Genomic DNA, 27,262 nt, shown 5'->3' with positions numbered 1-27,262 from the left:
CGATTCTATGATTCTATGACTTTCATTTATTTCAGATATTATCATGTATTTTCATGTTCCATATAACATGTACTATAGTCCTGGTACTGTTACTTGTCATCACTATTGTCTGATGTCTGACACTATTGTCTCATTTTAACCATGCTAACAATTTCTGATTTTGGCTGTAATCACAACATGCAGGTTAATTTACTCCTGCTTGCTCTCTTGCTTGGCCACGAATTCATGAAACCAGCAACTCTTCTCTCACATGGTTTGGTAATTATTTCAAGGAACTTGCAAGAAGTACAGCAAAAATGTTTTCAGTTGAAAGAAGAAATAATAATCTCAAGAGGTACTGGAGACTGGGAGTCAGGCTGGAGCATGACCTCCCCCGCAGTTTCTCTTGACCACCTCTCTGCGGTAGGCACAGGGCAGAGCTCGTGCCATGGCCCCTCGTCTCTCCCACAGCTCTGTGCACGTGGCTGCTGTCTGGGCTGCCAGGCTCTGTGCCCGCCTGCGAGCTTGGCTTATTTCTGGGAACTTGGAATTAACAGCAGCTGAAGACTATGAAAATTACAGGGAAATGTAACAACTGAAAATGTTAGTCCCTCTTTTCCACTACAAGTTCTGTTTTATGGAGATTTATTATCTCCATCTTTAAATGTAAGGTACCGGATTACAGTCTATGCCACCTTCCATTACTAATGGCCCTGAAGGATACGGGGAGGCCAAGGGGGATGTAAAGGAGAGAGGCTCAGCTTGCAGAACCTCATCCTTTACAGTATATTGAAGACCATATTGCGAATATGTGAGAAACAGCCCACAGGAAATAAACATATGCAAAGCTGTGGGAATAGTCTGTAATTACAAAGCCTGTTATTCTGAAAATATTGCTGAACATCACTATCTTCAACAGCTATAAAAAGTAGAATCATTACAAAAACCTCTGTATTTCTCAGTAATGCTTTCATAGCATTGTGTATTTCACACTGCTACATGTTTGCTTCCTAATCTCTTAGTCTAAACAAAATAACACTCATGTTTTCATAACAATGAAGAGGAAGGAATAATGAATTTTCTTCCTCAAGTAATTTTTAAATAAGAAGAATAGTATTTATGGCAGTTACAGTGCAGTAAATCTGGAGCAATCCAGTCTGTTTACAGAAGGGTTACCAACTTCTAGTTGTCCATCTGTGTATCTGGGAATAACGTGTAATTTAGGGTGTTAAGGTGTTGAGGAGAGGCATTTTGTGATGTACTTTGTTCTGTCTCCAAAATATTTCAGGTTAGTTGTGATCTGTCTTGAATCACTTACTTCCCTGCTTTCCTACTGTTCCCTAGGAATTAAGTTGATGTAGAGGAAAACTATGCTAGGTACTTCCTCAGATCTCAGCAGGGTATTCAAGGTAACACTGAGTAGGCTGTGAGGAGAGATAAGGACCTGTTTCACAGAGCACTTCATTGGCACAGTATTTAATTTAGGCTTGCACAGCGAAATAATACAGCAGTGAGATCAATAGGTATTATTGCTACCCATTCAAAGCTTCTTCCTACCACAGATTATTATAATTGACTGTATGAATCTTATTTCTAATATTCAGTACACAAAATCTGGCCCATTTTGACAAAGAGATAGTAAGTCTTGTGCGGTACCTGGGTGATGTTCTAACTGTTGCTAAGACAAGTACTAGAGAACTGAAGCAACACAATGAGATACATAGAACTGGCTGATATGGTAAATTACCTAACAGCAGCAGCCATATTTCACACAACAAATCCAATACCCTCCCTTTTTTTTGCCAGATAAGAAATTGTGTTAAGCAGAAGGAATGGAAATTTAGGCTATTCAATTCTCTATCAAGAGACAGCTGGCAGGACAACCTTTGGTCTGCAGTTGGAAAGTGGTCCTGCACTGACAAGTGTCAGGCTGGTGAATCACTATAGATCTTGCTTCACTGCAAGCATGGTCAAGTCAAACTCTGTTCCGAGTCACTTGAGAAACAAGGCTTAAATGTAGCTGTTCTGATTTGCTGCTTGTACGATCATTCCTGAAATGCATGTAAGCCCTTTAAATGTTTACCGAGATTTCTCACTTCCCCTTGTTTTCACAAGAAAGGCTTCACACTTCCGACGATCAGACACCCAGCCCACAACTTGGCTATTCTTCTCCCAGCTGCCGGGAAAGGGAGGCAGAACATACGGGAGTGGTTTAAATAAGAAACAGAGGGTTGTATGGAGCCAGCGCTGCTAAAACCTATGTATTCCAGGAGTTCCCATCAGTGTTTGGGGTGGAATCACCTGATACCTCAAACTAATAAAAGTATCCAGGCTTTGCAAAAAAAGGTGCTTTAAAGAAAGAACTCAAACTAATAAACTTGCCACTGATGCAAGGTTCTGTGGAGAGGATATGTAGATGGTCAGTGTCAGGCAGATGGTCAGTGCCAGAGAGTCACTTCCAAGTGTGGGAAGAGGGATGGCTAAGCACCAGCCTGTCACCGCTGTGCTGCTCATAGGCAGTGAGCCATTGCTCACGCCCCAGTCTTTCCCCCACAAGAGAAGACCCAACGCCACGGCGCAGGGGGAACGTGCCCTGCCAGGGCAGAGACAGTACCTGCACAGTACCTTTGAGGGCAGGCGGGGTGAAGACGCTCTGCTTCCTCTGCTTGGGAGAGGCGTTCTGGGACTGGAGAGGGACAAAACACAGAGAGAGGCAGTCAGAGACGAGCACCAGGAGAAGCATCTGTTCATGACAGCTCTGGGTCTTGCCCTACAGCTGCTTTCAGAGAGTGCAAACACCAATTTGAGAATTTCCAAGAAAATTATATCATATAAATCTGATGCCAGCTCCTGGGCTTTCAGGAACTCAGGGAAAACTAAGATTAGACAGAAAAAAAATGTGTTCAACCGATAACCTTTATGGCTCCCAGGAAAAACAGACCCATACTACTGAAAATTACCCTGCACTCTAAAAATATATTGTTAAGCATAAAATTAAGATGGCCTGTGTTTTTAACAGTTTATGTAACATTCTCATAAGGCAAATAAAGGTTTACATACATTAAAATAGCTGCAAGATTTACATTAAGAAATACTCCAATTAAATACAGTGTAATGAATTATTATATATATATAGGTAAGGCAGTGCTGACACTATCAATATACATATTTTTACATTAATTAATAGAATATCCCTCTCCCTGCACTTTTTCAATGTGTAAAATAATAATTTCAGAAACCCAACCACTCAGCCTTTAAGTGGGCCTGATTTAAGTGATCTGTTTAGACACAGTTAAACTTTTTATGGCCCCAAAATCATACCTATGCACAAAAAAATAAATTATTCCAAAATAATGGTAGTAAAAGTACTCATCGTGTAATAGTAGTATGTTATACCAACTTACAGTGAGCAAAAAACTAACTGGAATACATTCCAGTCCTACAGCAGTGCAACTTTCGTAAAAAACTAAATTGCTGTTCATACTGTACCAACATGAAGTATGTCCACATACAAAGGATAAAAAAAAAAGCGTACATAAGGTAGCTTTTGAAGACATAAGCACCGTATCAGATTCCTAGGAAAAAGGTTAAAAACAGCTGTGCATAGGCAAGCTTGGTTTTTTCTCTTCTAATTGATTTCTCATATTTGGTCATAAGGATGTTGCCTTTTCCCAAACATTTGCCAAAAATGCCTCCTTCCTTGAGTACATTGGTATGTAGTCTGTGAATTTCGATCAGATCTATTTCATCAAGGAACATTTGAGACAGCTCTTAAGAAAACCACTTTCACACAGGTGTGGCCAATCCTATTACTCTGCCTTATCACAGTGGATGGAATGATAACATTTATAAATAAAATATTGTCTTCTTTGGAAAGAGAAAGCTATTTATAAACACTCTGGGATAGGTTGTTGATCCTTGCCCCGGTAAATCTTTGTAAGTCTGTATTTGAGGCCAAATTTGAAACAATCAATACCTCCTACTGCTATTTAAAGTGCTGCCTGCTTCTCTGAGCAATGGGTGAAGGAGAAGGGGATCAGGGCATCGCAGGAGCTATGCAAGGGGAGGTTAGAAAACAAGATTGGAGGACCCGACTTTTAACTCTTGTACAATCCACACGAATGTGCTGCCTGCTGTGGGCTTGACAAATGACGGGAAGAGGGAAGAGAAGCTTGCAATACTTTTGTAGACCAGCCATGACCTGCAGACCCAAAGCAATGCTGGATGAGGCGACCCCTGGCAGGGTCATCTTGGGCAGGATTTGCCACAATTTGCAAGGGCATGGCAGCAAGCCAGGGGGAAACTTGCCATTCCCAGTACCCCGCCACAGGGAGAAGGGACAGCCTGTGGAGCTGAGGCACAACACAGCTTTACACAGCCCTGGTTTGAAAGCGATGGTTCTTGAAAGGCTGCGTTACTGAAGATGGTGTGACAATGAAAATGAAAACATTAAGGAGGATCGGTAAGTTTCAAAGCGTTTTTAACAACAGACCTATTTTAACAATAAATATGTTTAAAAAAAGAAAGATTTCACTTACCTCTGCCTGTGAGAGGTTTGTTCTCTTCTCGTCTTTTTCTAGAGAAAAGATATGGAAAGAGAAAAGTTAGTACAAAAGCATTTTTCAGTGCTAACTCTTGCAACTCTGCCCTGAAACCTATGGCACTATCGTAAATAAGAAATTAACCTTCTGATTCACAGCTTTTTTTTCTCTTTTGTGTGTCTCAGAAAACCAGAGGCCCTGATCAGCATTTAGACATAAGCACTGTGTCTAAAACACTTAATTCCCATTTTTGTCTGCGCACTAAGAGCAAGCAATGGAGTGCCTTTAGCAGCAGGCCCTTTGGCCAGGCTCGCAGCAGGGCTCTCTGCTCAATAGTGCATGGCGGGATACGTGGCTGCTCTGTCCAGACACGGCGCTTTCTTCCATCCTCAGAAAAGGCTTGGCCAAACAGTGTGCAGCAAACTCAGAAAGGGCTCTACTGGCCTCAAATAATAAGAGGACCCTCATCACAGTTATTAATATACCAGCACTGGTACTGAAGGACACCTAACAGTAATATGTAAAATTAGCAAACCAAAGCTTAACAAAGACTGATCTTTCATCTTATAAATTTCATGACAATCCTGGACCGAAATTTTTCCTGGAACTGCTTACTTTTGTTGCCTTAATTTGCTTTGGACTATAGGCATGGCAGAAAAGATCATTCATTACTAGAAATTTCTAATGAAAATATGCATCTCTGAGAACCAGTCTGAACAGCTAAGTAAAATTTTACGAAGCAGGGGAGGGTCAAGGGTCTTTCTAACCATTGCACTTAACCAGTTTTCGCATGAGATTAAATTACTTTTCTACCGTTGTCTTGATGTGGTTAAGGGCCAGAAAGTGTCTGTCTTCTGATGATGGTTTTCCAAATATTTAACAAAGATCACGCAGGATGCAAAATAATTTGAAGCCTTAAAATACAGTGCCATTAAAAACAGAGACATCTCACCGTACCAACGCTTCTACTAAAATTTTCAACTTATAGTTATCACTGCAATTTCCACTGAGGTGTGGCAGATCTGTAAATGTATGTCTGAGGGACGAATTAGGTCTAGGCAATATCACTTCATCTAACTTATTCCCTAGATATTGGCTGCTTGTGATGTGCTGTGTGTGAAGGGATGAGCCAGTCCAGGCAGACAGATTGCATTTCCTATTCCATTCTTTACCATTGTATCTGTGCATCTTGCAAACATTAACTGAGTTAATGTTTGTTGGTTTGTTTTTTTGGTTGTTCCCCCCCCCCCCCCAATGTGATTGGTTTCTTTACTTTCATATGAAAGAAATTCGAATTACTTATACTTGAGGTTAAAAAATGTAGTTGGAAACAGTACTAATTACTGGTCCCATAGATGCAGATTTAGACAGGACAATCAGGAGGCCAGTTCCTGCCACTGACATTTGTATGAACTTTGGTAAGGTGACTAATCTCTTCCTTGACTTCCCTACCTGTAAATAAGTATAGCAGTGCCTATTTAAGTATAGCAGCGTCTATTCATGTTTGTAAAGCAGTTTGGGGTATGAAGTTAGGAGGGCTAAAAGGATGATTATTTATGTGCTTGTAATCTTTCTTGTTGGTTTTAAACCAAACAGATGTGGACTTCAGTGATTTAACACTGGATTTTTTTAGCTCAGGATCCTGGATTTAGTTTGGAGGCTGAAATTTCCATAATTCAGGAACTTGCAGCAGAGAACAATGAAAAGTAAGTTATGTCCCATTCCTTCCTGAAACTCTAAACTTGCCCAAATTAAAAATATGTTTTGTAAACCCAAGCTGAAGCTTGCATAAAGAACAAAAACTTAAATCAGTAGCTTTGTTGGGTTTCAGGTCTTGTTCCTAAGGATGTGCACAACCCTAAACCTTTGGGCTTGCACACTTTGTGTTCTTAGTAGGGTGACATTAAACCTACAAGAACTGGAAAGTTTCCAGCCTTTCCCTTCACCCAGCAGCCCTTAGATGATGGGCAAATTTGGGAACAAGAACTGGTCCTGTATGGAGTTAGGAAAATAATTCATATCCACAGGATGAAGAATGCCAATGAATAGCATCAGACAATGTGGAAATTTAAGAATGATTTACAGAAATAATACGGTTTTTCAAATCCAGTAAACAGAGATTAGAAATGAACCTAAAGGAGCAAAAGAGACAAAAGAGGCAGCAGATATGAAGTGTTTCAAGTGAGCTGTGAGATGAAGGGAAATGTAGAGCTGGATGGAGATGTAGTTTGGTTATTAGTACATTTTGATATGCATTTATTTTTCAGGACAGAAAGACTATTGCATGCTTATTTTTGACAGGCATTTTGATAGATAAGATACAATGGAGCATGTAGATTTTTAGGGAGAGTTGCCAAGGAATGGGAACAAAGGAAGCTGAGATCCCTGAGTGCCATAGGCTGAGGCAGAGAGTAGAAAATAAACAAAAACTCTTTCTGTAGAGGAGGAGGAAAAGATGAAAGGGAAGGGGGCCACAGAAAGAAGATAGAAGTGCTTGTGTGTAGCTGAAGTAGTAATGGGAGTCAGGGACAGTGGGATTTTAGCAGAAGTAAAAGGGGATTTTAGTGGTGATAGAGAGCAGACCTGAAATGCAGTGTGGGCTGGAGTAAAAAATTCATAATTATACAGAATAAGAAATTTTTCCTTATAATGTTTATAACTAGGCAACTATACCAATGAGAATGTGAATTCAGCTATCTCTCTCCTACACAAAACAGAAACCAAGCTTCTCCCTACACGTTTGCCTCTCCTTCTGGGGCCAGGAGAGAAGGAGACTTTTTAATGATGCTCCATTTTCCTCCCTCGCAGACCATAACATTGATCACAGAACACAATACAGTTGTATTATATTCCAGATCTCAGCATATGGCTTTTTTCCAGTTTAACTTATTCTTGGCTGCTCTAATTAGCTAAGAGGAAATCTAACTACTCACGTCATTTCTTGACAGTTTTTTGTGGTTTTGTTTTAAAGTGTTATAATAGAAATCATATGAAGATCTGAGAACAGATTTGTACATGCCCAAGTTACTGGAAAGTTCAGGTAAGTAAAAATAAGATTGGAGTTTTGTTTAGAGGGGGTTTTTTACACCTGTGCTGAGGAAAAAGCAGTTGAGGACTTTTCCCTGTGCTGAGTGGATAGTGTCTGAGGCTAGTGTGACCCTTACCTCATGTAGGCTGGAGTAGCACCTGGCAAAATAAACAGGGTTTCAGGCTTTGGTCACTGTCCTCAAGAAGAGAAATGGTTCCTGTTCATCAATAAGAGCTTCAGTCTAAAGGATATTTCCATCAATCCACATATGTACAGAGACTTGCTGAAATGAAGCCTCATTTGTTTAAGGAGAGACACTTCTGAATGTCCATCTACCCGCACAGAGCCCATTTCAGCATTAGACATCTAAGCTTTAGGCTTTACCGAGTGCTACATCTCACCCACTTGCAGGGAAACCTGCAAGATTTGGCCTGGCTATATTGCTGAAATGTGGAGGAAGAAACACCAAGGGATTTGTCTCCCACACGCTCTTGTGAGCATAACGCTGACACAATAAGCCAAGCCACCCCAAAGCTGTCATTACGTGCGGTCAGAAAACAAAGAAAGTGGAAGGAGGCTGGTTACAGCCGGGATGACATCTGCTTGACATTGGTGATCGCTTTTCCTGTGAATCTCCACAGTTGTACAAATGGCATGACTATGCTGAGGGAAGCCTTATAGTCATTTTAGAGTAAGATCAAAATTCATCTGCCTCTCTTCTCCCACTGGATAATGTTAATGCACTTGGAGCAGCTATGCAGGGCAAGAGGTGACCTATTTTAAAAGATTTGGCCTCTGATATCACTCATGGGCTCTGCAGTGGAGTCATCCGGAAAAGGCTTATCTCATCCAGCTAAGTACCCTGCTTTCTGTCCCATGGCATGAGCAAATAAAAGCCTTCTCTGCGGGGTTTCAGTCAGGCACTGGAGGAACAGAGCAGGTCAGAGAGGCCAGCTTTTACACAATAGAAACTCAGTAAGAGGCTGGTATAATTGCTGGAGAAAGCTTCATGTAGGGAGTTTGGAATTTTCCTTGGGAAAACAAAGCTGAGAAGTTTCAGATAGAAATCCCAGGGGGTTGAGAAGGCTTTGGATTTGGTTAGTTTTTGTCATAGTGTCTAAATTTTCCCTTAAAAATAATAAGAACAATACCCTAATTGCTCAGATAGTGGAAATAGCACGAGCCACATGCCTAAAACAAGCTTTTGTTAAAGAATGATTTAAACAAGAATAGTTTGAGTCTGAAAGAAATAAGCCTGAAGAGAGACTTTAAGAACACAATGTCATGGTCAGTCAGCCTTCTTATGGTCCTGCCCCCAGCCCTGTAAACACAATGCCACTGGAGAGAGCAAAGTAGATGAACAGGAGCACAGATCCAGCCTTTCACATGCAAACTTTAGTGCAGGACACCCCATGGTAGAGACAGTAAACAGATGATGCTACTGCTATGAAATAGTTCAGTTTCATTTCCTTTCATTAGTTTTGATGAAATGTCTCCATGGCCAAACAGCACCAAGTCCACCAGTGAAGCTTCCTCTCTCAAAAAAGTGAAAGAAGTTAACCAATTGTTGACTTCTGATAGATATGATCAATGATGACATATAGTTGGAAAAGGAAAACAATTTTCCTGGCTCTGGCTCTACGTTAGCCATCTCCTGTGATGAAGAAGAGGGTGGCTCTCTTCTCCTGCTGTGGGGTCGGAGGATGCTTGTGTGCTTGGGCAGTGGGCGGCAGAGCTCTGCTCCCTTGCTGCATGCTAATTGTGCAACAAGACAGATCACCTGTTTCAAAACCTGACTTTTAAATGTACGACCCCCACAATTTTAGGAACTAAGAAAAGAAACTGATCACTTTCCAAATAACTCTTCATTTTCCTGCCACTTCGTGACAGGCAAACCTGAAATTTTCTGAAAGTTTGGTTTCAGGCATTTCACATTTCAATTTCTTGAAAAAAAATATAAAATAAGTAAAATAAGTCTAATTTTTAATCTACCAGCTTGCCTCACTGGTGTTTAAACACCACCATTTCTATTTGTCATTGGTATTTGTAAAATATCATGACAGTGGCATAATGCTATGTTGTTTTTTTCTGCTCTCAAAACTACTTGTCCTTTCCTGCAGAAGACCAAGTCAGATCAAAAAATATTTCATGCTTTGCTTTTGCCAGAGCTCTAAGTACACATTGCCAGATCAGCTAGCATCTCATGGCTTTTTGCTAAGCCACTGAGGTAAGAAATGGAAAGAAGTCCAAAAAGGCAAACATAGAAAATGCTTATGTAGTTAATTGTTTGACTTTTCCTTGCTGTTTTTTATTTGCCTGTATCTATCAATGCAAACTTGACTATGGGTATAGGTTTAATTATATTTAATTACAAAAAAATATCCTGGTAAGCCCTCCTGGCATGAGTATATGCTTATGAAAATCTTCACATTGCAAAAGCACCTCATTAAATTCCAGCATCCCAGCTGCTGCCGTAAACATAGCTGGAGGATCTGCTCCCCTCCTCAGTCAAGTGCTGACAAGAGAGTGCGTACATTGCAGTTCTGCTGCACCTCACACACTAATAGGCATCTAAATTACTGCCTGACCCTTTTGGGAACACTAATAACAAGATTTGTATAGGAAATATTAATAAAAAACATAGAGGAGAGGGGAATTTTCTCTATACACAAGCATCTGCATACTTATTCTATCAAGCGTTTGCAGTTAAGGTATGTAGCATGGGAAAGGCTCCCACGTTACCCTGATGGCACTGTCATCAAGAGACCTTTTGTCACTCTGGCTCAGAGGTGATGATCGTACAGTAGCTTTTCCCAACTAGCTCCTGACTGTAACCAGCCCTTTCTAGTTCACTAAAATGCCACAGGTCAGGTGAATCAGTTGTTTGGACATTTAAAATTTTCTTTCCAGGTAAATTAGCCCATTTATATTTACATAGCTCTCTATTTCCCACCTTCAGAATTCAAGCAGCTGTTATTAGTACTGAGAGTAGGGGCAGCAATCTCCATTGTTTGACCAATTCCTTCCTAATGGTACTCAAAGTCAACCTCTAAATGAAAAGAACGATCATCCTTTTCCTCCCAACACAAAAAACAGCATCTGATCCAAGCAGTATCTGTATCTCTGAGCATCATACAGACAGTTATCCAAGGACCCACTTTTGACTGCATCGCAATAAAAATATGAAATAAAACCACCTTTCATAAATTACACAGATCAAAATTTCTTCAAAACATACATTCTGAGGTCATAATCTGTTTTGGAATAAACTGGAGACATTACAAACCTCAAATGTGAATCTAAATGTATTTGTTTACATCACACAAATCTCAGAAGGGAATTTTAGTGCCTGATTCACCAACTTGTTATTCCAGTTTCATGCCAGACTCATGGAAATCAGTCTAGTTTCACTGGCATCAAACACAAATATAAGAGTGATGAATCAGGTCTGCAGCCTTACCACAGAGCCGTCATGAATTATTACAAGCACAAAAAAATCATCCCTCTCTTAAGCATTTTGTTTTCAACTTTTCATTCTCCCTCCCTATGACACCGGTTAAATATAAATATAAAACAAATTCTAAATAAGTTCCATAAATCAAATATAGCTTCTCAAAATACACATTGGAAGAGAATCCAAATTTAATTCTTTATTTTCTCCCTTCTTATTAATAAGGACTGGTTTGGAGTTACACTTCTGCCTCCCTGTGTGGTCTTCCAGCTGCTGCCAGCTCTATAGGGCTCTTCCTGATACTGTCCTGGCTTTGAACGGCAGAACACAAAACGGGCTTCAGGGAAAATCCTGTCATGAAAACATCCATCCATGCAGAGGTTTATGTTCCTCACAGCACAAGAGTCCCTGTTCTGTAGCCCTGTTTCATGAGAGGGTCAGATGAGCAAGGAACATGGAGCAGACCTTCCTGACACAAAGTCCCCCATCCATTGTATGGGGACAATTACGGACTTGGTAGGTCTTCCCAGAGAAAGTAATCAGCCCAGGGAGAAATACACTTGAAATAAACATTCTGTTTGGAAAAATAATGTAAAGATTGACTTCAAATCACAATATAAACAATGCTAGGCTTGAACTTGCTTTCTTCTAGTAGCTTTCTAAGCAGCACAAACTCCTCTTTGCTGAAGAAAATGGAGATGGCTTTCAAAACCAACTGACTATGCAAGAGAAACCAGGAGCAGGTAAGTAAAAGTCTGTCTTTTTTTTTTTTTTTAATCTCTCAGGTGAGACATTTTCTGAACCCAATATAAATCTCATTAGATTACCGGGAATGACTCTGAGACAAACTTTTCATATAATGTGCAGCTGAGCAGTGTGGACTCATGGCATCACAGCTGGAAGAAACCTCCGTCAAGAGCTCCAGGTCAGGGTCTGCCTCTACCTTGCCTCAGAGCTCCCTTAAATTAACTCCTTCCATACAAGAACACCATTTAGTTAACAGCAAAGTACTGCTTTCCATTATCAGCACAACACAGTTAAGGTTAATCACAAATCTACGCTGCCTGTTACTCCAACACATCCTTGCCCAGCTCAGTGATGTGCTGAGTGGTGTTCCAAAGTGAGTCCAGCACAGGAGTTCCACACATGTGGAGGGCTGCTCAGTGCAAATACTGTGGCAAATCTATAGTCTGCATCAGCAAAACAAATCAGGCAAAACAGAATTTTTGAGGGAACTGAGAGACAGAAAATCATGTTACCGCTGACCTTATTGTGCCATAAAAAACAGGAAGTTCTGCCATTGACTTAAAAGTCAAGATTTCATCCTATCACATAACTCAGTGGTAACACTGTATTCCTTTGTGAAAAGACTTAACATAGTCACTATTTTCAAATACAGAAGGAAGCTAAGTACCTGGGAAGGCAGTTACCCAGAGTTTTGAATTCATCAGTAATACTGAATAGTATCAGTAACGTGTTACTTTCCAGCTGCTTTCTTGCTTTATGTTCAGTCTATGTTCAAACGACATATTGAAGAAGTTGAAGATCTAAACACAGCTGAGGTAAAGATCATGAAGAAAAATCCATGGTTACCAGAAATGTAATACTAGCTGATCCTCTGACATACATTTAAACCATTTCCTAATAGCTTCCTATGCAGGAATCAATTGTGATGGAAAATGGCTCAGAACTGACCCACTCATCGCAATCTTTGTATGGGGGTTACAGCTGCGAGCAGTTCCTTTCTCAGTTGTGAGCTGTAAGAGTATTCTAAGCACTAAAATAAAAGCCAGCAGCAGCAGTCAAATCTAAAAAAGTCAAACATTTCTTAGCATGCTATAGCTCATAAAGCCATTAAAAAACCCAACACTGTAGCTGAACAGTTGTGTGTTGTACATTCTGGAGAGTGACACTTGCCAGGGGAGAAGAAAACAAATACAAAACAGTAAACCTCTTCCTTAGCCAGTGATTATTATTGCTGCCTTTGCAGTTTCCTTCCTTTTGGAATAATACCTCAAGGATTTCAGTAAGAATGTGTTGCAGAACTTGTTCTGGCCAACTGCTCACGGCGCACTTGTGGTTAGAACGCACATGCCTAAAGCTCCTTACATACATGTATCACCACATATATGAATCAAGTGACCTACTAATAATAGTGCTCCTTGGGGTTTATGACCCTTTACACAAAAGAAAGATTCAAATACCAGTTTTGTAAATTCATTGTTTGGTTTTCTAAGCTTTCAAGAGTCAGCAAAACGAGGTTCCATAATCTCATTCTCACCATCAGCACAACTTGCTGGGATGGAAAATACAGGGCAATCATTAACTCAGACTGACTCAGCTGTAATTTCCAAAGGCATTTTTCAGATTTTGTACTAACCTTGCTACATATCAGAGACAGAGGGACCCTAGGTTGTGTTTTATACATCTCCCTCTGGACTGTCACAATCAGAAATGCTTCACTGTGATTCCCATGGAATGAGCTGTAGCACACCCTACTATGGGATATGCTGTACAAATTAACACCTAAGTCCCACACCAGCACCAGCAGTTTAGAAGGCTTGAAAGTGCATTTCTAAATAATTACAGCCCTGCTGTCTACCTACTGTATTTCAAAACCAGACAGTAAAAAAATAATGTTTATCTGGATCAAAAAATCTTTTGGATCACATTTCTTTAAAGGAAAAATTCTTTTTTCTCCCCTATACCCCTGCCCCCATCATGTATTAGTTCATCAGTATTATTCCACTTGAAAGAGAAAAGGTCATAAAATTGCACTTAGTAATACAAACATGTTGCGTTCAGACCATCTGGTCTTGGAGGTTCAATTGCTCCCTGATTCTGTAGCTGTCCTGCAGATCTTAATGCAACAGGGGGAAGGTGGAGCAAGTGCAGCAGCTACATGGTCACTGATCCCAGACATGCTACTATTCAGTGGTGGTCAAAGAAAGAGCAGGAAAGGCTTGTCCAGAGCACCTTTGCTTCCTGCCACTGTCTGAGAACAGCTATGTCCGGGAACTTCAGAAAGACCTGAAGGGAATATTATCACTGCAAGCCTTTCTCTTTTCCCAGTGGTGAGGGCTTAGTGCTGAAACATTTAGGTTGTGGGATGTCTAGGTATACAATAAGCAGCACTGTTGGGTGCAATAGGGCTCACCGCTTTATTGAACTTTCCACCTGCCTTGCTCAAGCTCATATTCTGCCTGGTGTGACTCTTCTCTCATCAGAATGAAGGACGTGGCCTCTGGTGAAAAACTCTGCCTCTAAGCTGCGCATTCATCTACTCAGCACTGCTAACTCTCTAAGTGCGGTTTGGTTGCAAGATGAGTAACACCAAGACATTAATTCTCTGCGGTACATCTGCATCCCAGCTATCCCAGGAATAACAGGAACAAGCAGAGAGCATGTAACTGCTTCATTCTGCTGCTGTAATATTCTCTCGATCCCCCCAGTAAAGTAATTTGAGAAAAATATTAGACGTGATGATTTTAAATACAGATGCTGACACAGCATGGGCAAGGATGAGAGAGAAGGAGGCAGTTTAAAATCCTGTGTACCTGCCATTTCAGTGAAGGCATTGACATGAAGTGCTCTGAAGTGGAGGATTGGGTGGGGAGACCCTTCCTGAAGCAGTAAAACTGCAGCAAAATCCATGAAGGAACAAACAAAAGTGCAGGGGAGAGAGGTTGCCCAGAGAAGCTGTGGATGCCCCATCCCTGGGAGCATTCAAGGCCAGGCTGGATGAGGCTTTGAGCAACCTGGTCTAGTGGAAGGTGTCCCTGCCCATGGCAGGGGGGTTGGAAATAGATGGTCTTTAAGGCCCCTTCCAACTTAAGCCATACTGTGATTCTATGAATAGGGTTTTGAGGAGGAGAAGGGGAAAACAGAGCTCCTTCCAATAGACATATAGCTTCATTCTACCCTAGAACTTCTTTTATTACTATAAAAAGGGATCTGACTGGTCCAACTGATTCGGTTTCCAGCAGCTGATGACACAGCTCAGACTCACAGGAAAGCAATGCTCTATAGCTCCCTGCACTCTCTCTGAATTTCTACAGCCCAGCCCTGTGCAGCTGGAAAAAAATTTCATGATTGATAACTTCGTTTTGTTTAGAGCCTCTGTCAACTTTCAGTCCAGATTCATTAAATTCTCACTTCTGCTGTGTTTTGAAGTGAAGTTTTAACTTCAGGTACTCCATATAAAGAGTTAAATTTTGTCTCTGAAAGCTCAATAAATGGGCCTATCTTGATTGATGCTTTAAGTGCAACCCCTTCCCAGTATTCTGAACATAATGAGGTTAGCACTAAAAGCTGGATTCTGTCTCATCTGTCTGCATTATCTATTTATTCCACACACGCCACCATGGTAAATGAGTACTGCATTAAGTACTAAATAGTAGAGGTCAAACAAACACTGTGTTGTTTGGTTGGGCTTTTTTTCCCCCTCAGCAAGGCTGAAACATTTATTAATGGATTTTAGTTTACTACCTGATGTAAAAAAAAAAAAAAAAAAATTATTAGTATTATCACATTATTTAAGAATAATTTGAACACAATTTCAAAACAAGCTGATTTGATATTCTTACTCAAAACATTTTGTCTTATCATGTTTAAATGGACTTTTAAATTGTCTCTACAATTTTTATCATTTTAAAAAACCACTCAAAACACAAACAGAATGTTTACTACAGGCTAAACTGGACCTGTTTTCATCCAAACATTTTTTTTTTTTGAAGGCACTGACCCCCAAAATTGTATACTCATGTAGCTCTATGAAATACAGCGTAAGTACTTTGACTATAAGAAGTAGTTAATTACACACCATTTTTCTTAAATAAAAACACACTCCAACTATTCAGAATTCTCACCAAAACAAACTGTATGAGGTGTATAAGTATTTGACACAGTGCAAATCTGTTAGAGTGCCTCTAGCAAAATTCTAAGCCTTATGAATGCAACGAAGTTAGAAGCTGTCCAACCAACTTCCTCACAAGGTTAGGTAGTTGTGCAAACTGCTGTTCTCTACCTACCTCTTTGTCACGTTAATACACATGGAGGTGATAAAAGAGGTAAACAGTTTGAAAGCTTATCAGTCCCAATTCTGAATAATCAAGCAGCTGGAGATGTGTAACATGAAGTCATATATATTAAAAGTTATTTGCAAATACTCTCTTGGGGTGGAATAAGGCTAATTCTGTTTTGCTTTTGTATAAGGAACAAGGAAAACAGATGAAGAGTACAAAGATCAAATCTAAAAATACCTCCTTCACTTTCAGATATGTCCGTGGACCTTGCCCCTTCCAACACAAAAGCAACAGGAGGCAGGGAGCAGGAGGAACAGGTAATGTCACAGTACACATTAGGGGTTTAGCTGCACTGATAAATAAAAAAGTATGTCAATTCACCTGTTGGGGATTTAAGACTGGAACGAGAGAAATGGATAAATGCAATTCCACCCAAATTGGGAGCCAGTAAACATTTGGTTTTTTGCTTCACAGCCTCTCAGCTGTCCCACTTCTCTGATCTAGGCCAGAAATCTGAGTCCTGCTTGTGAATATCCAACCTCTATTTCCAGTCCACAGGGCTGGGTCAGACCTTTCCACAGACCAGAGCTTTCCCAGGCAGTGCTTGCATCCTATGCTCCATCACATGGAGGGAGGACAGGCACCAGCAAAGGAGAGGGACTGCTTCTCTTGTTTTGACTAAATTTACTCACTTCAGCCAACTAGACCATAGTCCTTAGAAACAAACAAGCTCACAGGGGCTGTGTTGCATGAAATCTACCTATGCAATCATCATTAAATACTGCAAATAAAGGAAGCATGGATAACAATAAAGACCAAAAATGAGGCAAAATAAGTGAATTTTGACCAGAACATGCACAACACCCTTCTATTTTGACTTTCTCAGAGTAGTTTTAAGACCCTTTTCCTTGTTAAAGCATTGCTTACTGACTAGAGAGAATCCAGACTCTAGGTGGGAAATCGTACATTTCCTATTGTTTCAGACTATGTGTTTTACACAATAACTAACATGTTCCCAGGGAATGTATCTGTGAACCAGTACGTTCCTGACCTCAAAGAATAGTGAAAATGCGCCTGGCTGCTTTGGTGGTAACCTTCAAAGGGTGCACAGCAGTGCACGATGCCTCCCAACCAACTCAAGCCGTCCTCCAGCTTGCTGTCCTTACTGTACTGCAGGCAGCATGACAGCTCTTTTGGAGGGTGATGACAGTGAAATATAAAGTCCTCACCCTCTTGTGAAAATGGAGCATTTTCATGGAAGACACTAAGAAAAGCATTTAAAAAAGAAGAAAAAAAAAAGTCATTGCTTCTGTTTGGAACCTGTGAGCTGTCACTTCTGGACTGTATTAAAAGCAGCTCAAGCACAGCTTCCTGACTGTTTTCTCTTCTTTTTTTTTTTTTTCTTCCTTTTTCAGAAGTTCCTAGACTTTTCTTTCTATTTTCATGGGTCAGATCATGGAGACTTTCCTCACACTGCATATGTGTGAGGAACTTACGTTGTGGCTTCTCCCAGGGGCTTCTGTGAGCCTGAACTGCGAAGTAATTGCAAAGTAACCCGAATGCAAGGCCATCTGAGCACCGTGCATATAGGTAATAAAAAAGAATGTGGTTTGCCAATGAATATTTGCAGTCAGACATCAGTCTGCAAGCAGCAGAGTATTTTCAAGCATAGACATTTTTATCTCTGTTCTGGAATCCCTATCACCTGTCAGGTCTTATGCAATGTTTATTTTGTAAGTTTCATTGTTTCATTGTGTCAGACAGTCCTTTCCAGCACCGGCCTAAAGAACACAAAGGTCTTCACTGCCCTGACCAACAGTGCCTGATCTCTGAGCATCCTGGTGCCGTTGGTAACGTACACTGAGTTGGACTACTGCATCCAGCTGTGGAGCCCTCAACATCAGAAGGATATTGACCAGTTGGAGCGAGTCCAGAGGAGGCCACGAAGATGCTCAGAGGGCTGGAGCACCTCTGCTATGGGGACAGGCTGCGAGAGTTGGGCTTGTTCAGCCTGGAGAAGAGAAGGCTCCAGGGAGACCTTATAGCACCTTCCAGTACCTGAAGGGGCTACAAGGAAGCTGGGGGGACTTTTTACAAGGGCCTGTAGCGCAAGAACAAGGGGTAACGGGTTTAAATTGAAATCAGGGAGGTTTAGATTGGATATCAGGAAGAAGCTCTTCCCAGAGAGGGTGGTGAGGCACTGGAACAGGTTGCCCAGAGAAGCTGTGGATGCCCCATCCCTGGAAGTGTTCAAGGCCAGGCTGGATGAGGCTTGGGGCAACCTGGTCTAGTGGAAGGTGTCCCTGCCCATGGCAGGGGAGGTGGAACTTGATGGTCTTTAAGGTCCCTTCCAACCCTAACCCTTCTGTGATTCTATGATTCTACTGGTCCTGTGGTGGGAGGGGACACAAATCTTTATCACTGCTTATTGCCATATCTCTATGAACTCCTAGACTGAAATAAAAACAGACAGCACACTTAAATGGTATCCACGTTTGGCATATAGAAAGGCCAACTAGTTTGACCAAAGAAAAATACAGTTAGTGACAGTTTTTGTTAGTATACTGCTTCTCTGAATGCTTTATTACCACATTAGAAACCTAGATTTTCAATTGAAAACAGCTGCTATTTGGCTTACTCACTTTCTATTTCCTGGACCAAAGTAAGCAGTATGTCCTACCAGAATCTCAAGCTTTTGAAAAACATATCAGTTTTCATGAACTGTGAGACCAAGTGTTCTCTGCTGCTTCACATTTCAGTGAGAATTTTGACTGAGAAACTATAGCAGGACTGCTTGACAATGCCCAGAAACAGCTGCCTCTTACCTAGTAGGTCTTTTTTGATCCCAATTTATTTTTTCTTGTGAGAAAAAACAATGTGACCATTAGATGTAAAACAAGACACATTCATTCATCTCAAAGCATAATCTAACAAATATAAGTCACAAACATTAATGTTGGGTAGAACATACCACTTTCATCCCCTCAAGGACGTGGTGCTGGTATCATTTGCATCATCATAAAACCACACCTATAGGTGGTAATGAGATTTTTTAGGCAGGGAAAGTCTGGGAGTGTCTAGAAACAATTTAGCATGAAAAACGTGATCTATTTGGGTTGTTGTGCGACTGCTACCTTTGTAAGGACAGTTTTCCCTCCCAACACTCATCTGGCTGTTTGCTGCTGCACTGAATGTTGAGGCTGCTCCTGAGGCACCTCACCAGCCCTCTGGGGAAGTGGCAGTAAGCTGAAAGGCATGAATCCCTCTCTGGACAATGGAAAATTAGCTGGGAACAAGACAGAACAACTGCTCATGTCCAAAGACAAGCTGCAAAAAATTTCCTTGTCTGGAGCTGGGTACAGCTTGCTTATCTTCAAGTTACGATTTCCAGCCTTCAGAAAATTCAGATTTACGGAGTTGTACTTGGCATATACGTTTTATATCGCTTTTGCAGTGATAATATACTCTTTCTGCCTTGAAATGAGATTTGCAAAATACAAAAAGGCAGCCCTGGAGAACAGTTATCAAAACATGTTGCTATGTTTTTCTTATTTCCAAACACTGAGTAACATTTACATTACAAGCAAGGAAGCCAAAACAGGCAACGGAGCAGAAAGGAGAGTTGGAAACAGCAAATACATAGAAAGTTCAGAAATGCAGCAGTTTCTCCTCACGTTTAGCCATATTCTAATGCTTCAAGATGACAGAACACTTTGACACAAGTTGAACAGCCTCTGCCAGCCAGACTGATGTTGCATTGGCTCTGTGACAAAGCCAGGCCATACAGGAATGCTGGCATTGTTTTCTGATCAAAGCAAGCCCTAATGGCATTAAACCTGAGTCGTGATCTGACATATTTTCCTCCCTCAACCATCACTTCTCCAAATTGCCACCAGCTTTTTCTTGACCTGTTGCAGTATGATAGTCTGCTAGTTTAAAGCATGGTCAGACCTTTATTTCAGGTGGCAAGAATTGTTTTTCACATGTATTCTGCTATGCTGGGTTGCGAGTAAATTATGGCAATGCATAAAAACTTGCTTTCAGGGTATGGTGGCTTCAATGATATTGCAAGAGAAAGAGGAAACAGAAGAGCTTTAGCAATTTTTTTATTAAGCTCTTATGCAGCTTATTAGTTATATGTGTCTTTAAAACTAAGCATATGCTTATATTCCTTCTCTGAAGTACATGGAGCAACTGTGGCTATAGCGGGATACGAGTGGGTTACCCCAGTAACCCACAAAGGCATTCTGTGCAGGATGAGATGGTGCACATTTTTGTAGTTCTGTCCACTAATACTTGGTTTTGCTTTCATAGATAGTAAAGGGGTTTTATAATTTCAAAGAAAAGTAAAACTGATTAGATATTATGGAATCAAATATCAGATGCTCCCAAAATATAACTCCATTGATGGTAACTGAAGCATGATATAGTTAATTAACTTCATAACTCAAGTCTCAATTTTCTAGCCCTAGCTTCTCAGCTCAGATGTGACATAACCCATCATAGAGCACTTTATAGAGCATTTGAAGAATGAGTTAAGGGTTTCTTCATTGCCACATTGCTTCACAAGCCCATATTGTCCACTGCAATCATTGTTGCTGCTGCAATGCAAATTTCTGTTGATTTTAATTGTAATTATATAAGATGCCAACCAGAGTGAACAGGAGAAAATGCACCAATGATACTAAAGGGTGGATAATAGCTCCTGCAGTCACATCTACCACCTGTCTTTGAGTCATTTAGTGCTGTCTAGCTCTTACTGTCTCCTTGGAAGCAAGGAAGTCAAGCAGACTCTTCTTACAGTTTTTGAGTAGCTGTCATCAGTTTCAAATGACTTAGCCTCAGTAGATAATCCATCTTCACTTCATAGCACAATGGCCGTGACCTAAATCAGTGAAGATGGATTCCTCTCAAAGCTGTAGTAGACATCAGGGCGGGATGAGAAACTCAGAAGAAAACAGCTATTTTAGATCTTTGTACGACACAACCCAAACTGAATTTATTATAAAGTTCTGAAATGTCCAAACACATTTTACTGCCTTCTGGTTTCCAGATGAGTCTATATCCAGAACACCAGAATACCACAAAAATGCTGCATTTTCCTTGCTACGATCAGAAGCAGCTGCAACAGAAGGCTATAGAAAACACTGATTCTTAGAAAATGCCTGTCTATGTTTTTCAAAATAAAAGAAGTTTACATAATTTGACTAAACTTTACAGGGGCATCCAAACATTTAGAATTGCATTAGAATGCGCATTTCAAACCCTTAGAAGCATATCTTTCACTAGCTGTTTGCTCCTAATGAGAGAATTGGAGTACTCCAGTGGGTAAAATTCAAGAGTTGGGATCCTGGTCTAGCCCAGCTCTAGTTTAATAGCTGTCTTCCACAGTATCACTTCAATTCCCTGCTGCTCAGTTTCCCTGCTGACTTTGGGAATCACACTTCTGAAGCGATTTACTGGAGTTTCAAGTTCACAGCATTATTATTTACTGTAAACATGTACATTGGTAAATTTAACATATTTGGAGACAAATCTTTGAATTCTATTCAAAATCCAATAAGAGATCAGCACCTGGGGTTTAATCAGCAAGGTGCCAAGAGCCCCTAGGACTAGCTGACCCCTCTGAAAGTTGAAAGTATACAATAATTTCAGACACTGCACAGCACCCTGCAAGATCAAGCCCATAAGGGTTTTTTTTTTTACTATTTATATTTCCATTGTAAATCTATTTTCTGCCTTTCCAATTCGGCTTTGCAGTCCGTGTGTTCAGCCGGTTACATGTGCACACCCTGTGCAAAACACTTGCCCATATCAAGCATACCATATGGAAACAGGGGGACACATGCTCGTGCGTAAACCACATGGTGAGGTGCAGGAAAGTGAAGGTGCTTTTAAAGTTTTTATTTTTATTTGTCATTATGGAAATTTAAAAAACAAGGCAAAATTATAATTTAACCAAGAATACCTTCATCTATTAGCTCCCAGTACCTAGTAAGAGGGGGTAATATCTAAATGAATAAATATAAAGAAGTAAAGATGATGAATATACAAGCTCTTCGGTTTATATGGAAGTTGACTGATAGCTGCAGCAATCCTGACTTATAATAAAAATGATTTATTTAAAGATTTATTATGAACATTGCAGGAAAGGAGATAACAGACATGTACCACTTGTTTATAGTAAAATTTCCTGTAAATTAAAAAGAGTTCTTATTCTCTGTTTAATTTTGATTTGGTACTGTACCAAGTATTTGTTTATAAAAGGAAATATGACTGTACAAAGTGTACAAAGTGAATTGCAAAGGAGATTAACAGTCAAGGTGAATTTGCTTTAAATTAAGTCCTAGCAACACAGACACTGTAGATCCCACTAAGGTAAGGGAAGTCCATCTGAGGCAGATCTTTCATGCACCATTTCTGAGAGCTAAACTGCCTGAAAACTACTTTCTAAACCGGCATTGTGTTAGCCCCACAACAAACCCATGGCTCACTGTCAATGACAAAGGAATATAAACCACGTGTCATGCTTGAACCTCCCTAATCTGTGTGCTGTGCTGCAATGATCTCAACCCTGAGAGCAGCGCTCTGTAAATACTTCTTTCTGCACTTTCTGAGGAACTTCAGCTGCTGAAAACTACAGAAAATCCTCTGGGATGAAGAAAATGTATTCACAGTTGCAAAGGAATAATGAAAGCAGACATCACATGTTTCATCAGGAAACTAAAAAACAACCTGTTTTGCAGAAGCAATTAATTTTGTTGAATTAGCCCTGGACTTCATGATCTCCAAAGTATCCACCCAGGGGCAGAAAAGGTTTGTGGATAGAAGTGCTGGATCAGGGTCACAGTCTCCTCGTACATACAACAAAAGATTTACATGGAGGATAAAATCCTGACATTACTTACATTATTTGGAGGCCAAGAGTTACACGTATTCATAGGTTTAGTCCAAACTGTTCTAAGATCCATTATTTGATATATATATGGTGCTATGAAACTCATGCTGGATTTCTAGAACTGTGTAGTCAATCAAGCCCATTTGCAGACAGTCCTGTGTATACAGGTTCAGTGGTTTAAGAAGGTGTGTTGGCACTTACCTGGGGGCACATGTTCATTCATGATGACGAGCGATGCTGGTGTAGGCCTTCTTTTCCTGATCTGTAACATGCATAAACCAAGGAGAGTCACTGGGGTCCACCAACTGCCCCTCACAGAAAGCAAAGGAAAAAATCCATCTGGTGCGTTCCTGAGTACAGACCAGGCAAAGTTAAAAAAGAAGATATTTAAATAACAGCAGCACGTCACTGCCTTACTGACTGCTCGTCTGGTCTGACAGTGATCAGTCATGCTGCTGCTTGTACACTGAAAGCAAAGGCACAGGGCAGAGTTTTCAAAATACTTGTAGGGTTTGAATAAGTTTTTGGACTTGTATTGTTCACGTGTATCAGTCATATCTTAAAATATTACACTTAGCTTTGCTTCAAGAAGATGACTGCAGCAGATTGTGAGCTTATGTGTGCAAATACCAAGCACTGTCACAGCACTCACAAGTAATTGTTAATATTTTTAAGTGCACTTCAGAGTTGATACTACATGTATGCCTTCCAATGAATTTATGACACCTCTAAGCTGTGGCCAGAGGTGATACTTCTGTTCTTTAACTAAAGAAAAACAGTACTTAAGACTTTCAAAATAATATTTTCAAAGAGCACTATACGACAGATCTTTAAATATAACACTGAATTGCATGCAACTCTTCTTATTCAGAGTTTATTTGGTTAAGTACTTATGTTCCATTTACACTGGTTGAACTGCATGGTATTGGGCTACCCTCCTATAAAGCACACAGTTGCATTTAAAGTTTTGTGCTGCTTCGCAAAAGCCTCCAGGCTACTGATACTCTACTGAATTTAAGAGAGGGACGAAGAGTATTGAAGCTAGAAACCATTTCAACACAAAACCTCAGTGTCAGTACGTTTGTTCTTTTTCAGTTGCTGAGCCAACATCTGTATTTAGCTGGGTTCAAATTTTGCTTTCAGAGGTGTAAATGGAAAATTACATCATCAGGGATAATGGGTTTATTCCAGATTAGCCTAACTGTAGCTGACAGCAGAATTTACTACTTTAATTTCATCACATGGCCACAATGAAACTGTATAGCACTTGGAATTAAACTCACAACATAAAAAATGACTGTCCATAAATACTGGGAAGAATTTGGGCCACAGCATTTCAAAAGCCATGGGAATTCCAGGAAATCTTAATCCTATAGTTCTCACAGATTTCAGAAAAATAACAGAACACATCCTGCTTGAATTCGTTGCAGGACTGTTCCATAAGGTGTGGACATCTTGCAGCTCAGAAGTACTTGTGGAAAAAAAGACGACCCGCAGCATTTCTCCCCTGCACTGTATTTCTTCATTCAATGGTCACTCACAACTCATAATTTTCTGGCAAAGGTGGCTGCTTTTTAAGAGACATCACATCAGGATAGTCAGGAAACCAGATACCTGTCCTGAAAGTGCAAATAATTTCGTAGCTAATGGCATGGAACTGTCAAGGTTATTACATTCCCCTGGTATCATCTAAAACTAGACTTACCAAAATAGAAGCAAATGTTGAGAAGGACTCTTTTCTCTTGCACTGAGAGAAATATACTGGGTCACCTCATTACAATTTATCCAGCTTTTCTCCTAAGATTCCCTGTGTTCTCTTTTATGTGCATCTACGCATATCTGTACACAATAATAGATATCTTCTCCTCCTCAGACAGCTGTATCGCTATAGATACTGTATGTATGTGTATGTTTTGGGAGTGAGTCAAAACCTAAAATAGCACACGCATAATTCCAATGCGGACATAAGTCAGGCATATTTCTACACACATATATTTTTCAAATATGTAAAACACTGTAACAATGACATAAAGAAGACAGTATAAACATGGTGAGAAATACAGGACATAAGCAAAGTGATAACTGTTGTGCAAAACAACTTTTATTTTCTCATGTTAAAATGAATGGCAAATAAGCTGTCTTCTGTGCAATATTTCAATTAGGTGTCTGTTATCAGCTTCATGTTTTGCTTTAGGTACAACTAATAGACTTTAGTTGGTATGCTGACAATGTGTATGACTGTGAAGTGTATGTATTATGGCCCAAGTCCAGCTGTAGAAAGGCAAAACAAATATATACTGAACAAACCCACCCAAGGTAAAGAAGCCTTATTCTACCTGGAGGACATATCCTCCTCCCTTTTTGGGTGTATCAGACATCGCTATAACCTCCAGAGCGCTTAATCTATAGTTACACTAATGCAAGCTGGAAAAGCATTTAGGCCGCAAGTATTAACTGGTTTCCCTCCACCTATTGACCCCATTCCCACCACATTCCCTCAAAATGCCAAAAGAAACTCGTCTTCCTTACCTGCTCAGCTGCCTCAGGATCTATTTGACTCTGGAACACTGGCACAGCAAACTGTATTTTTTTGGGGCTGTTGGGCTCCATCGTGATGCTGAGGTGAGTAGAAGAGAGAAGAGCCTGGAGCTTGAGACTCAGTCTGCGCCGCTCCCTGGGCGCCCTCCCGACAGCCAGCCTGAGTGCTCCTCCGTAACAGCTCTAGCTCCCGACTTAGCACAGGAATCTGTGTGAGCCCAGCAACCCCCTTATTCCACATCCACGGAGATGCCGCTGGCTTGGCTATTTTCTTTCCCCCACCCCACCCCCACTCTCCCCTCTCTTCTGCAGTCCTTCAGATCCTCTCAGCACAAAGCTGAAAGGAACAATAAGCTAATTGTGTACCAGTTCACTTCTACATATGCCAAGCATTCACTCAGAAGCTAATTGAAAATGCAATACTAGCTTTGCATGGCCTGGAGCCCTGGGATTTGAAAAAGAGGATCTCTCCACCATACATTACTAACTGGCTGCTCAGAAGTGCAATGCAAGCTCCCTCTGAGTATTGCTGATGGGCTCTTAATTATTGATGAACACAAATCAGGAAGTTTTCAGATTTTGGGGGTGGAGGTAGCAGGAGGGGTGGATGCAATAATTCCATCTCTGTTACAGCGTGCCAGAACCACTCTCCTCTTCTCACATATCAAACAATTGCCTTTGCTCTTTCAAATTCTTTTCTAAACCTCTTCCAGGAAGATTTTGATGATGCTACACAGATGCCTACATTTTCATTAAGCGTATCTGGTGTGCTAAGTAGGTTTGCACCTTAGACTGGGTTTGCAGATTTAAACTGCAGTATCTTCTGGTGGGCTCTCAGATACTCAGAAGATCCACATTTAAGCAAGATATCTGGGCTCCCCCATGATAGACACATCTAAGGGCATTTCACCCTGTCCCAGTTAAGTGGAATATAGTATTTATTGGAGATAACATTTTCTCTCCATTAACCCTCGAAAAAGCAAAGATGACTCGTACTAGCTACCTCACTTTTAGACAGCTAAAATTCAGATGGCCAAATCCTACTTTGGGATACAAATTTTGCACCTACTTCCAAGACCAGGTAGAGAATGCTCAGAGCGCCTGACCAATGCCAAGCAGCACGGCAAAGCTCCTGCGACAAAGGTGTGCTTGATGCCAAAGCAGCAACCCCAGACGGAAAATGCCCTGTTGCCAGTTCAGAGGGCTCTGTTGAAAGCTTAGCTCTAAGCTGAAGAGCACTGGGCCAATCTCCTGTTACTCCCTACGGCCAGTCGGGAAGAAAGAGAAAATGAGTTCCAGCAGGAAAACCCAGACTGGTCCAGCCCATCACAGTATCCGCTTTACCTGGGATGAGGCTACCTGCAGAGAGAAAGTGCATCTTGGTCAGGTGTTTGGAGGGCCTGTGAACTCTCTCAACAGGGAAACACAACCAGCCAGAACAAAGAGCAAACAGGCATAGTTCGTGGGGAGGAGTAACAACCTGAGTCTGCCTCTGACAGAGTGCAGTAAGGCAACAGAGAAGCAGTTGAATTCAGAGCTGAGGCTGGACATCACCAAAACTCAGAGCAATGTGAAGATGTGTCTCTTGTTCAGGCCGCTGAAAGCACTCAGGATTTTCACAGTTCATCACTGGTTTATTCAGAGTCACTGAGTATTTTCCCACCTGTGCCAATGGAGGAGGCGTGGAAGGAGCAGGGATCAGGCTCAGAGCAATGCATAGGCTGTACAGCAGAATAAACCATCAAGTCTGGGGAGGAATACTTGGCTTTGATTTATACAAATGAGAACTGTTAACACATTATC

At 40.8% G+C, this 27,262-nt stretch overlaps 1 protein-coding gene across 1 annotated transcript in view; it reads right to left on the bottom strand.

Annotated features, from left to right (window-relative positions):
- Nucleotides 1–25,531, bottom strand: part of PPP1R1C (protein phosphatase 1, regulatory (inhibitor) subunit 1C) — a 51,739-nt gene extending 26,208 nt beyond the window's left edge. The window contains exons 1-4 of the mRNA XM_010161886.1: nucleotides 25,451–25,531; nucleotides 23,123–23,183; nucleotides 4,518–4,555; nucleotides 2,605–2,665 (exon numbers count right to left, since the gene is read on the bottom strand). Of these exons, the coding sequence (XP_010160188.1) occupies nucleotides 2,605–2,665; nucleotides 4,518–4,555; nucleotides 23,123–23,183; nucleotides 25,451–25,531 (241 nt within the window). The remainder of the gene's footprint in view (nucleotides 1–2,604; nucleotides 2,666–4,517; nucleotides 4,556–23,122; nucleotides 23,184–25,450) is intronic.
- Between the last annotated feature and the right edge of the window lie 1,731 nt (nucleotides 25,532–27,262).

The sequence above is a fragment of the Eurypyga helias genome, unplaced genomic scaffold, assembly GCF_000690775.1.
Source record: "Eurypyga helias isolate BGI_N326 unplaced genomic scaffold, ASM69077v1 scaffold7382, whole genome shotgun sequence".
Classification (NCBI taxonomy): Eukaryota; Metazoa; Chordata; class Aves; order Eurypygiformes; family Eurypygidae; genus Eurypyga; species Eurypyga helias.
Note: the sequence above shows the minus strand (reverse complement) of the source record. Positions and strands in the feature narration are given on the sequence as shown.